Source organism: Lolium rigidum, chromosome 3 (assembly GCF_022539505.1).
Source record: "Lolium rigidum isolate FL_2022 chromosome 3, APGP_CSIRO_Lrig_0.1, whole genome shotgun sequence".
Classification (NCBI taxonomy): Eukaryota; Viridiplantae; Streptophyta; class Magnoliopsida; order Poales; family Poaceae; genus Lolium; species Lolium rigidum.
Genome location: NC_061510.1, coordinates 292661445 through 292674365, shown reverse-complemented (window position 1 = coordinate 292674365; position 12921 = coordinate 292661445). Strand labels below are relative to the sequence as shown.

The 12921-nt window shown below is 45.4% G+C and overlaps 1 protein-coding gene across 1 annotated transcript; it reads left to right on the top strand.

Annotated features, from left to right (window-relative positions):
• Nucleotides 1–1075: 1075 nt before the first annotated feature.
• On the top strand, nucleotides 1076–12621 carry LOC124703557 (transcriptional corepressor SEUSS-like). The gene is made up of 10 exons (XM_047235773.1): nucleotides 1076–1157; nucleotides 2003–3247; nucleotides 3346–3465; nucleotides 3655–3703; nucleotides 3781–3995; nucleotides 4131–4199; nucleotides 4289–4383; nucleotides 8447–8540; nucleotides 8695–8764; nucleotides 11111–12621. The coding sequence occupies exons 2-10, from the start codon at nucleotides 2144–2146 to the stop codon at nucleotides 12043–12045; spliced, it is 2751 nt and encodes a 916-aa protein (XP_047091729.1). The 5' UTR covers nucleotides 1076–1157; nucleotides 2003–2143; the 3' UTR covers nucleotides 12046–12621.
• The last annotated feature ends 300 nt before the right edge of the window (nucleotides 12622–12921 follow it).

The following is a 12921-nucleotide window of genomic DNA, read 5'->3' as shown; positions in this document are numbered from 1 at the left end:
ATGTTGCGCGTGTTTGGAAGTAATTTATCAGCCTCCCGCATTAATTATTTTATGGTGAATAAAATCTAAGTATTATATGTTTTGCTTGTTTTATGAAACCAATACATGAAAATGTACATCATTTTCGGAACTTGTTCCTAGGACTCATGTGTGGCCCACCGGTGGGTCATCGCGGTAACTAACGCCCCACTGAGGTTGTCGGGTGCGACCTACTGAACCGTGTACCTTCACATGGGTTCCCGCGCCGTTCGCAGGGAACACTTTGCACGCCAAAGGAGCGCCTCTAAGGTGAGTTCCTCGAATATGTCTTAGGTGTAGTGTAATACACGCATCAAAGTAAGGCATTGAGATGGGAAATTCACCAAGCCTAACCACCTCCTGTGCACTCTTAACAACACCAACAACAACCTGTAAGTACCAACATTCCATTTCTATACACGTTAGAGGAGCACGTGTGTGACAGGAGGATATCCGATGCCACACCGTTGGCCATGGCGTGGCATGGAGCACACGCTCCCTTTTTGACTTCTTTTCACCTCAGCTCAGCCTCAGCACACTAATAAGTAATAACCCTAATAAAATAAAACCAGACGCCCAAACAAAAAATCCCAGCTTAATCATGTCCACCTTCCACCGCATCCTCCTCCTACCCTCTCACCGCCAACAGGGCTCGGCCGAGCGCTGGCCCCATCCGTCAGTGGGAAATCCATAATGCCAGACGTCGCGGCCGCCGGATCTTAATCAAATCGAATGGGAATTTTGACGTCCGCAAGGACAAAGTCTCAGCGTTTTCTCCTTCCCCTTCTCTTCCTTCTGTTTCCTTCCGCTTTCTCTCTCCCCTCTTCGCTTCGCTTCGCTTCCCTTCTCCACACAGAGGCCCAAGCCAAATCCCGTCGCTCCCACGCAGCCAACAGCAGAGGAAAAAAGATTGTTTTTTTTACGGACTGAGCCCCTCATCGGCGCGGCGGGTGGCCTCTAACCTAGCCGGAGCGGCGGGGGACGGCAGTGTGCCAGTGGCGGCGCGCGGTTTGCCGCGGACGAGGGCCCCTACCCCTACTGGCGGCGCCGCGCGATTCAGCGCAAGTTTGAGCTCCGGATCGCCGGATCGCCGGCGGGCTGGAGCCGCGTGCTGGAGGCGGCTGGCGGGCTTCGTGGCGGTGAGTGCGCGCGTTTGAGTTTTCTTTTCTTTTCCTTCTCTTTTCAGCAGCAGGATGCCTGCGGCCTCCGGTCTCCATTGCTACAAACCGTAGGGTAACCCCACAATACAACGAGAGCGAAGTAGCAGGTATAATTAAGTAATCTGGGGGCGTGAACTTGCACTGCAGATTTATTATTTACAACTACAACTGAAAAAAGTGAAAAGCATAGCAGAGTCCAAAAAATGGCTGAAAATGACGAAGTAGCAGCTTTCAGGGACTTTATTAGCTAAGCAGCAACATTTTGGGGACCTTATTTTCCGGTTAATCACTGAACTTGGCGTCATCCCCTCTACTCTCTCCAAGAGTACCTCAGTTGAGACTTGCTCCAACAGTTATGTAGCAGCCCAAGATGATAACCAGTAAAAAATCAGAGACGTGACAATACTTGGATCAGATGGTAATCTTTGTGCAAGAAACAAGCATTCTTGTGTCTCCTTTAATCCGCAGAACCACAGCTAGGCCTACCATTACTAGTTTTTCTTTCACTTTGTGAAAATTAATTAATTAATCCATCCACCAAAAATCATCTGAGCTAGGTTTGCGAGTATTTCGAGCATAGGGAGCTGCATTCTAGGAGGTTTTCTACCGTGCTCTGTGCTTTTTGGGTGTGTTTGGTACTGTTTGTTGCAGTAGATTTTAGGAGGACAAGTTTGCTTTGGATACTAGTCCTGGCTGGGTTCCAGTTTTTTTTTCTTTCAGCTGTTGCTGGGTTGTGGGGAATGGTGTTAAGTAGATTTCTGCAGGAGATGCTGGTCTGGATCATACGCCTGTGTACTAAAGTTGCAATCTTTCGTTGGTTTCAGGGGATGCTGGTCTGTTCCTGCTCAATTTTGGTGGATCATACGGGTGTGCCGGGCTGAAAGGACACAGAGTTAAGTGGTGAAGAACTCGATCTTGGAGTGTGGTTTCTGCATAGCTCGTACCTCTCCCATTGCCTCCCAAGGATGGTGCCCTCGGGGCCGCCAAACCCAATGGGGCCTGGGCAACCAGTCGGTGCTGCTTCGCTTCTCCGGACGAATTCCAGCCTGCTCAGTGGTGGTCAGCAGGGAATGGGTGGTGGAGGCATGCTTCAGTCACAGTCCCCATTCTCATCTCTTGTTTCCCCTCGCTCACAGTTTGGTGGAAATGGCCTGCTCGGAGGGGCCTCGAATGTCTCCTCCCTGCTAAACCGACAGTCTTTTGGAAATGGGGGGTCTGTGCCGGGTCCTGGGCAGATACCAAATGGTGGGTTTTCGATGAATACTCTTCAGCAAAGAGGGGGGCTTGATGGTGCTGGCGATATGATTGGCGCCGGAGGGTCTGATCCTCTGTCATTCCCATCATCCTCCCATGTTAGTTTGGGCAATCACATAAGTTCAGATAATTTGCAGCAGCAGCAGCAGCAGATGGATATGCCAGATTTGCAGCAGCAGCAGCAACAACAACAACGTCAACTACCAATGTCTTACAACCAACAGCACTTGCCAATGCAAAGGCCGCAGCCGCAGGCTACAGTGAAGTTGGAGAATGGTGGCAGTATGGGTGGAGTTAAATTAGAGCAGCAGACGGGGCATCCTGATCAGAATGGCCCAGCCCAGATGATGCACAATTCTGGCAATGTAAAATTTGAGCCACAACAGTTGCAGGCGTTGAGGGGTTTGGGCACGGTGAAGATGGAGCAACCGAATTCTGACCCGTCAGCATTCTTGCAGCAACAGCAGCAACAACAGCAGCAACACCACCATTTGATGCAGCTCACAAAGCAGAATCCTCAAGCTGCTGCGGCTGCCCAACTTAACCTCTTGCAACAGCAGCGGATCATGCATATGCAGCAGCAGCAACAACAACAGATTCTGAAAAACATGCCTTTACAGAGAAACCAATTACAACAGCAGCAGCAGCAGGTGCAGCAGCAGCAGCAACAACAACTACAACAACAGCAGCATCAGCAGCTACTTCGTCAACAGAGTCTAAACATGAGAACTCCAGGAAAGTCGCCTCCCTATGAGCCAGGTACCTGTGCAAAGAGATTGACCCATTACATGTATCACCAGCAAAACAGGCCGCAGGTATGTTCTGTTGGTTTGTCTTGATGCGTGTAATTTTTTGCTCCAAGCAAAAGCCAGGTTCTTACATCTTAGGGCATTACTTGTTCTTTTTGATGCAGGATAACAATATCGAGTACTGGAGAAACTTTGTCAATGAGTATTTTGCTCCAACTGCTAAAAAGAGGTGGTGTGTCTCTCTCTATGGAAGTGGTCGTCAAACTACTGGAGTTTTCCCTCAGGTTTAGCATAACTGTTGCCATTGAATCCGGACCATTTCTTCCTTTTCTTTTCTTTTATTAGATTCCTGCAAGTAAATTCTTTTCTATTAGTTAGTTGGAGGTTTTGGATTAGCACGTAGTATTTGTATTTCCACATACTTTTGCCTTTCAGATTCTTGTTTGTAAGTTTCCATGTGCTTGCACTTGCAGGATGTCTGGCACTGCGAAATATGCAATCGGAAGCCTGGCCGGGGCTTCGGTAAGCATCATTTTAATTCACACATCTTCCTCTCTTACTCATGTTCGTAGTTGAGTCTGATGTTGTTATCTTAACAGAGACAACAGTTGAGGTCTTACCGCGATTATGCCAAATCAAATATGCGAGTGGTACATTGGAAGAACTACTGTACATCGATATGCCACGTGAGTCCAAGAATGTATCTGGTCAGATTGTTCTGGACTATACAAAAGCAATTCAAGAAAGTGTCTTTGATCAACTGCGTGTCGTACGTGAGGGGCATCTGAGGATAATTTTTAATCCAGACCTCAAGGTATTCCTTTCTCATTTCTATACTTTGTTCTTTCTGTCATTTACTCATTATGGTGTTCTCTTATATTATTCTTGGACAAGTGGTACCTTTTGGACTAACATATGTTGCAATCCTGTACTTTCCCTTTTATTGAAGATTGCATCTTGGGAGTTCTGTGCTAGGCGTCATGAGGAACTTATTCCACGGAGGTCAATAATACCGCAGGTATTAAAACTTAGTACTGTGTAGTGTTAGACATGATACTGAATTTGGTAACAGAGGTTTGATATATTTTTGTACCTTGATGTTTACAGGTTAGTCAGCTTGGCGCGGTTGTACAGAAATACCAGGCTGCTGCTCAAAACCCAACCAGTTTATCAACTCAGGACCTGCAGAATAATTGCAACTCGTAAGGAGATTGTCCCTGATGTGCTTTCTGATTTTTTTATCTTAATTTCGTCAATTTTGCAAATTCCCTTAGCATTTGGTCTATCCAAGCTGGTGCTGCTGCTATTTATTCTCGTATGTCGTATCATTAATGGTTTGTACACACATTCTCTGACGCATACATGTCTGTCGCTTGGAAATTTATGCACAGTCAGCCATTCTGTACTTCCACTATGTGTTGCTTTAGATGTATTGGCCACCATGGCAATTCAGGAGCCAATATGTATACATACAGTGCCTTGTCCTAGCTATTCTGTATTAAATGGCTACCATAGTTGATTTTGTTTTAGCATATGGCCCTCTATGACCAAACCGTACCAACTAGATTTACCACTTTTAGGCACAGCGAGGATGAAAAATGCTAGTGTTTTGTGAAGCTGGTCTCTAGGACCCAAGGACTTACAAACGTTATTAGAAATTGCCCTTGTGGATGGTGGGCATGTCACACGTGGCTGTTAGGTATGCTTGACTGAGCTTGCCCATGCCCTGGCTTGTAAAAGTAAATGAGTTGGTAATTGGACTCACTCATACTTACTTCCTTAGCTGAACCAGCTGAGGAGTGTTCATCAGGCAACTTTTGAAAAAGGAGAGCAGCCACTGCTTGCCTACATGCTATAACAAGGTGGTACAGTCACCAGATGGTCCTCCAGTACACATACATCTAATCCTACCAAATGCCATCCAATAGTCTATGTCTCGAGTTTGCGTGAGTACCATTAGCACTGGATGGGTTCACACAAGATGTGCCATGCACATATCTTAGAAACAACAAGGTGGTACAGTCACCAGATGGTCCTCCAGTACACATACATCTAATCCTACCAAATGCCATCCAATAGTCTATGTCTTGAGTTTGCGTAGTACCATTAGCACTGGATGGGTTCACACTTCACACAAGATGTGCCATGCACATATCTTAGAAACAACGACGTTGCTGACAGCAGTAATGGAAAATTTGAGGTGGGGGTAAATAAAGCAACTGCTTGCAGGGGAGTCCAGGGTCCCATTGTCATAAACTTGATTTATAATTTTATAGGAACTTTTCATGGATGAGCTTGCGATTTGTGGACAGGGCTGAAGCAAGCTGGGATTTGGCTCATCTTGTTATAAGATTGTTTGGATGCTTGCAGTTTTGTTTCATGCCAAGCGGCCACTGAACTGAACCTTAGGAGTTTAATTGCCATGTACACATGGGCACATCTGGCTTCAAATCGGAATGTATGGCCATAGCAGGAAAAAAATGGGGGATCATTATGATTATTTTCGATATTAGATTTTTTGTTTAATATCCATCTCTTAAGTTTCCTTGTAAATAGTTTTGCCTTGTAGTTACATCTCCAAATAAAATGGTCATTGTTCTCACTTCATTCATCATGAAAAGCTTCCTTATTCTGCAAAATGTGATGGAAGCATCATAGCGTAGTTTTGGTTGATGTGAGATTACCTAGGGTTTAAGTCGTGAAAAGGAAAAGGGTAAACCAAAGTTCGTATTCTGTATATCCCTTGTACTTGCAATAGAGCTTGCCTTATTGGCATCATTGTGCTGCCAGGGACAGGGTCAACAAGCATGTTTAATATAATAAGCTAAAAAGCACGGACACGGGGACGGAAAGACGGGGATACACATACAGGGATACGGGATACGGCATTTTCCAAAAACAGCCATTCGGGGATACAGCGAGTATATATAAAATAAAAGAAATATATGCCATGTAATATAAAATTATGACAGAAAATTAATGAGAAAGAGATCAGAAAAGAGAATACTGCCCCATTTGGTGTCTCTTTTATCAAGTGCTTGATTGATTCTCGTCCCCATTGTCAAATAGCCCAGCAAGAACATGATAAATAGTAGCTAACAAGGCTCAGATGGCCACAGAAATTGCAACGAAACTGTGCATTTCCTCCACGGCTACCAGCGGAAGCAGCAGCACCACCAAGCTTCTCCACATAATCCCATATGATACCTAGGATCTCCAGCCCTAAGACACCCTCTATTGTCACCCACAGATGATTGGCTACCGGCTCCACCGCTCCCAGATGCCATGCTACCTAGGATCGATGTGGAGGAATGAGGAGAGGCTGAGGAAGTGAAGGACTGATATGTAGATGAGAATCTGCCGAGGCTGGTGGTTTACCTGCGGTGCTGGAGGAGGCGGTCACCAGTCGAATCCCGGCAGCGGCGGCGGTGGCAAGTACAGGTGGTGGCGGCTTCGATCCAGGAGGCAGCGTTGATAGGGGAGGCAGAGTGGCTCGTGCCCTAATAACTGGTTTGGTGTCAGGCCGAGGCTGTGTTGTTGGGCCAGGCCGTATGCCAAATGTGTCCCGCCGTATCCCTTTATTTTTTCTATTTTTTAATTTGAATTTCGGGGATACACCAAAATTTGCGTATCCCGCCGTATCAGGACGGCAGATCGGCAGTTTCTGCCGTATCCATGCTTCTTAGAAGATAAGTGCTTCCCCATCAGCTTGAGCTTTTGGGAAAACTGGTTGGTGCATGCAATTCTACATGGTATCAGAGCCAAGAGGTCTTGAGTTCAATACCCAGCGCTGGCGCAATTTAAATAAATAAAAAATTGCAGTCCACTTTTGGTCCATGTTTAGGCCTGAGGGAGCCACACATGAGGAGTATTGAAGTGTAAGTGAACTGGTTGGTGAATGCTATTCTCCAAAGCCCACAAGCCTAGAGGTCTTACTCCTTCCTATATATGATACTGGTCCAGCCATTGAGCACATTGTTAGTTAGGTATCTATTTGGTGTATGCTATCTTGTATAAAATCCTGTACAGCCAAATATGCAGTTGAGTTTTCCATCCAGAGCAGTGAAAAAAAATACACAATCGCCAGCATCTTGAAACCTTGGTAGAAAATTAATCAGCAAGAAATTTGATACATGATCCTGTGCAGGGTGCAAAGACATAAGTAGATTAAGTATTTGATCAGCAATGTTTGTGTGGGAATCTTTGCTTATTTGATGCCTACAGTGAACTCTTTGACTAGGTGTGGCCAATAAGGAAGTTACCAATTGAGCATTCTGAATGCAAAGCTTAGTCCGAGCCTCTGAGGTGATATATCATGTTAGAAGCACTAGGTCATTGTGCAGTGGATAGATTATATCTACGAGTAAGATGAAATATCTGAAATCAATATATTCCATGTCATATATTCGGCTCATTACACATGTCCTTTATAACTCATAAAATGAGATGCGTCTCTTTACAAAATATAACTGAAACTGCATCGGAATGAGCTGTGCAAAATAGCATGCAGCTTATTCTGCATGTGACTATGCACACATCTCTGAAGTCTGAACTCAGGAATTCTTGCTCCAATGCACGTCTGTAATGCGTCAACTAACACAAATGAAAGCTTATGCTGCCAGGCATGGTGAATAATTTGTTTAGGCTTAACGGTTGTGTATATTTATTACCTAACAGGCTGGAACGGAACAAATCTTAGTATTTTCGGACTGTAGAACAGGTAGGTATATAGAAAATGCAGTTGCTATAGAAAAGATAGCATTTTAGCCGACATGAGAAGTTGAGAACATACTATGTGCAGGGTACTAGATATTATGCTGTGCTCTCGAAACCGGACCGGTTGCTTGACCAAAAAACCTGGAGGCGGAGCTTTCCTCTATCTAACCAGTGTCAGCCAACCAATGGACACGAGGTTACAAAAACATAGGAGTGAATCCAACAATAGACATTATAGCTAGGCGACGAAGACAAATAGTGCTAGCCTGTCAACTCTTTGGCCGGGTCTTGTGGCAAAAGGACATGTTAGGTTTTATTTATGCGCGTTGAACTGTTCTTTGACTATAAGAGCATTGTTTCCTTCTCCTCTGTTTATAACTCTATCCCTGTATGAACTTTAACAGTGTATGCTTTTCAGGGTAGCACTTAAATCTGACTGTTCTTTGAGTAACTATTACCATTCAATAAGTCCATCACATTTTGTTTGAGCAACTAGCACTTTCTTGAGTTCATACAATTTGTACTTATATATCAACCCTATACCATTAGGTTTGTGGCATGTGCCCGTCAATTGGCTAAAGCTCTGGAGGTGCCTCTGGTAAATGATTTAGGATATACAAAACGATACGTCCGCTGTCTTCAGGTACACTCTGATATGATGTAGTTTCCATTCACCTGTTAATTTTTTTATATTCCATTTATTTAAGTTATTGTTAGATTTCTTGCAAAAGTTTCCATTTGTAGGTAACATTTGTTGTTGCTTCTACTTATTTCATGCAAAACATTGATACTCCCAGATTGCGGAGGTGGTGAACTGTATGAAAGATTTGATTGACCACAGCAGGCAGACTGGATCTGGACCAATTGGTATGCCATTTTAATCATTTTACTGGGTTGACCAATCTCACCTCATATTTATCAGCATTAAGCAATTATGGCATACCATCTGCACTTGTATGTTTACAACACCTAAACTAGTCCATTTGTATCATATATCTTAATTAATTGCCATTATTTCTTTGGTCAAGTTTCCTTTTGTACACTTTTTACTTGTGTAGTTATGGCCCTCAAATACGATAGGGCAGTTAGGTAGGGAAACATTCAATATTTTTCAACAACACTGCTATTATGTTTTCATGCTGGTGACATTCTATCACCATTCTAAAGGATAATGGCTTGTTTGTATCCTGTTTATGTCTGGGAAAGGGTGGTGCCTGGCCTGGGCCTGAGATGTTGATAATTTTTGCTTGACCATACTAGCCTTGGGTACAAGTGTTTGTTTGGTGATCTGGGCCTTAAAGTGTACTAAGCGATAATAGATTTGGTGACCTGGGTCTGACCATAGAGGAAAAAGGGGGGAAAATGCAGGTCAGTAGAGATGGGTGGTGGCAGGCTGTCCATAGGTTTCCTCTTCTGCAGAAGAATGTGACCCTCTTCGAGCTGCGGCGGCGCTCCATAGAGCACCCTCTTCCCTGGTCCATCCCACATCCAGTGCCTGAGCTCTTGCAGCGGTCAGCTAGCTGCTTTGCTCATCTCTCATATCTCATCTTGCCTTCTCTTGTTAAGTGGGGATTAGCACCCAAGCTGCACGCGAGGCGCTCAAAATCGAGCACCTGAACAAGGTTAACGGTATGACGGTGGTGCCAGGTTCTTCAGGCCAGGCCACCATCTGGTTATGCAGGGCACAACGTGACTGGTCGTTTCAAATATCCCAACCATGCCCAGGAAACAGAAACTATATCCTCCTGATTGCCTTTCCTTTCTCATCTTTTCTGGCAGTCGTTTTCTTTATTTTATCCCGCTGACAAGACTTCCAGGGCGCGTTTGGTTGCCTGCATGAGTTGGCAAGCCAGGATCCGCTCAACCAGACCAACCAAGAACAGGCCTATGGCACTTTCCGGCCTGGCATGTGGGTGCTTGCATCGGATGAGTGGGTGGGTGGACAATGCCCTGGCTTTTGGTTGCCTGTATAGGCGTTTTGGGCTGGGCTGATGCAGATTGCTGGTGTTTGCTTGCCTGCATCTGGGTGATGTGGTAACCTTCTGTTAAGAGTGGTGAGCTTACTAGCAGTTCACCTCTCCGCAAAACTAAGTAATCATATCACATTCTAGGCAACAGAATCACACAATGATAGAACTTGACATGCGTGTCAACTAAAGTTCTAGGTTACCATAATATAACCTCCACACTGCATGGAGCCAATGCATAACAGTACCATGTTCACCACCATTACATCATTAAGAGAGGGCTAACTTTGGTTACACCAATCCCCATGAGTGCCATTGTTGCCATGCTACGGCATTGCAGTTAGTCATTGGCCTACAGATTGACCAAGCAAACATGAACGGTAGCCTCACAAGTCATCATCAGCCTACAGATCGACCAAGCAAACATGCATGGTGGTCTAAAAAATCATCATCAGCCCATCAATCCCTGCCCAAATCGAACTTCCTACTATTCACAATGATGGGATCCAACTCCAAATTTTGCTTCCATGTAATCATAGTCTACACAAACAAGAATTAGAACCCAAGATTAGAACTAAACTACGGCGCGTCATCATCCTAACATAATGTGAGGGGATTACTTACTTCCATTGCTGCTATCGATGATGGGATGCGACACCGTCACAGAGGACGAAGGCGTCGCTGTAGAGGGAGTAGACGCCATCGCTGTTGCCGTGGTGGTGGTCGTTGATGGAGGGAGACAGAGAGGGTGAGAAGTGGATAGGAGAGTGAGCGAGTGACAATGAGAGTGGCCGGTGAGGGAATAAATGATCTGTGTTCCTGAAGGGACGCTGCGTCTCTGGCCCGCCTCCGCATGCACAGCCTAGGCCTCCCTTATGCACCCTCGGGCCTGGCTCGCTGGAAACAGCCGAATTGAGCGTTTGCAGCAGGCCTGGCTGAAGGATGCTTTAAGCAGCAGGCCTGCCAGGCCCAAGTCCTCGTGCAGGCATCCAAACACCCGAAAACCGCACCTGGCGAGTCTGGTTGGGGGTCACGCAGGCTACCAAAGGCGCCCCTGCCCTTAAGTAAACAGTTGGCGACTACACCATGTCCTTATGGGCGATGGCTATGATTTTAGTTGGTTCCTGCCATATTTTTTCTAATTATCGACCACATAAGAACAACAGTTATTGGCATGCTGTTATCTGTTTTTTGTTATATTTTTATATCTATATTTGTTTGTAACACCCACTGTTTTTCTATTCAGATAGCCTGCACAAGTTTCCTCGCAGGACTCCATCAGGGATCAACCCTCTTCAATCACAGCAGCAACCGCCTGAAGAGCAACAATCTGTTCCCCAGAGTTCAAACCAGAGTGGTCAAAATTCTGCTCCTATGGCTGGTGTTCAGGTTTCTGCCTCTGCTAATGCGGATGCCACATCAAATAATTCGCTCAACTGTGCACCCTCTACATCTGCACCCTCACCAACAGTTGTTGGGCTCCTCCAAGGTTCAATGGATTCTAGACAAGATCATCCAATGTGCAGCGCAAATAGCCAGTATAACAGTGGGAATAATGGTGCAATTCCCAGGGTGAACTCAGCAAGCTCGTTACAGTCAAATCCATCTAGTCCTTTCCCTTCGCAGGTGCCTACGTCACCCAACAACAACATGATGCCGACCCTTCAGAACGCAAACCAACTCAGTTCTCCCCCAGCAGTATCACCAAACCTACCTCCAATGCAGCCTCCATCAACTCGGCCTCAGGAGTCTGAGCCAAGTGATGCCCAAAGCTCGGTTCAGAGAATCTTGCAAGAGATGATGTCATCACAAATGAATGGTGTTGGCCATGCAGGGAATGACATGAAGAGGCCAAATGGGCTTACCCCTGGTATTAATGGGGCTAACTGCTTAGTTGGTAACGCCGTCACAAATCACTCCGGAATGGGAGGAATGGGATTTGGGGCCATGGGCGGGTTCGGTTTGAATCCTGCAGCCAGTGGACTCAGAATGGCAATGACGAATAATGCAATGGCAATGAATGGTAGAATGGGAATGCACCACAGTGCACATGACCTATCACAGTTGGGCCAGCAGCACCAGCACCAGCACCAGCATGACATGGGAAATCAGCTGTTGGGTGGACTTAGAGCAGCAAATAGCTTCAATAATATTCAGTATGATTGGAAACCCTCTCAATAGAGTGGCCGGAAACATTAGAAAGTCAGTATGATGAGGATTATATGCAGCTGTCCTGGCTGGGGTAATTCATTATGGAGAATCAAGGGCAGCGCCATAACAACGCCCCTTGGGTCAAAGCGTTTGGGCTTTTGCTCCAATGGTGCCATGGCAAGGAATCATAAGCGACGGCAAACACCTGAGCTGGTCACTGTATGTCTCAACGGTTAGTTTAGCTGGTTCGTTGTGTATTATGCAACTATGGCACTGAGCTACCGGCCTCAGTTATCTTACCGAAAGATGAGTTAAAGGATTATAACCTGCCTGCACCGGGCACCGTTGGTGTCTGTGTATGGCCTTATTTCTCACCCAGAAAAGAAGTTTTCCCTCCTTTTTTTTTCTTTGACGGATGACATCCAATCTGTATTTATCACCACCCCTTGCTGTAGCAATCATATGTGCTGATGTCTTCCCTTTGCCTGAGAATTTTCACTTTGTAGCCGTACTGCATTGTGTATCATATTGACTAGTGTAGAAGTATCAGGAATGTTTTTTCTTAGGCTGGTCAGAAGGTCAAGGTCTCACTGACAAATTGTTGTACGGAAGCATCTCAATCAACTGGCAAACCCGCTCGATCTTAGTATTTTAGGCTCGAGAAAGCAAGGACTTAATAGAAAAGTTCACCCAACTTAAGAATGAGAAGATTAGACAAATAAGACTAGGTAGGCAACTCAACATATTATTTTGAGTTGTAACTCGACAAATTGGTGTTGCGCCGTGAATCAAGAATATATTCAGGGATTGACACGTTGCAAACGAGAACTAAGAACATCTCCCATCTCCAGCCGCGTTTCCCAAAGGGATTTGGGAGGCGCCGGACCAGAAAACGTTCTCAGCCGT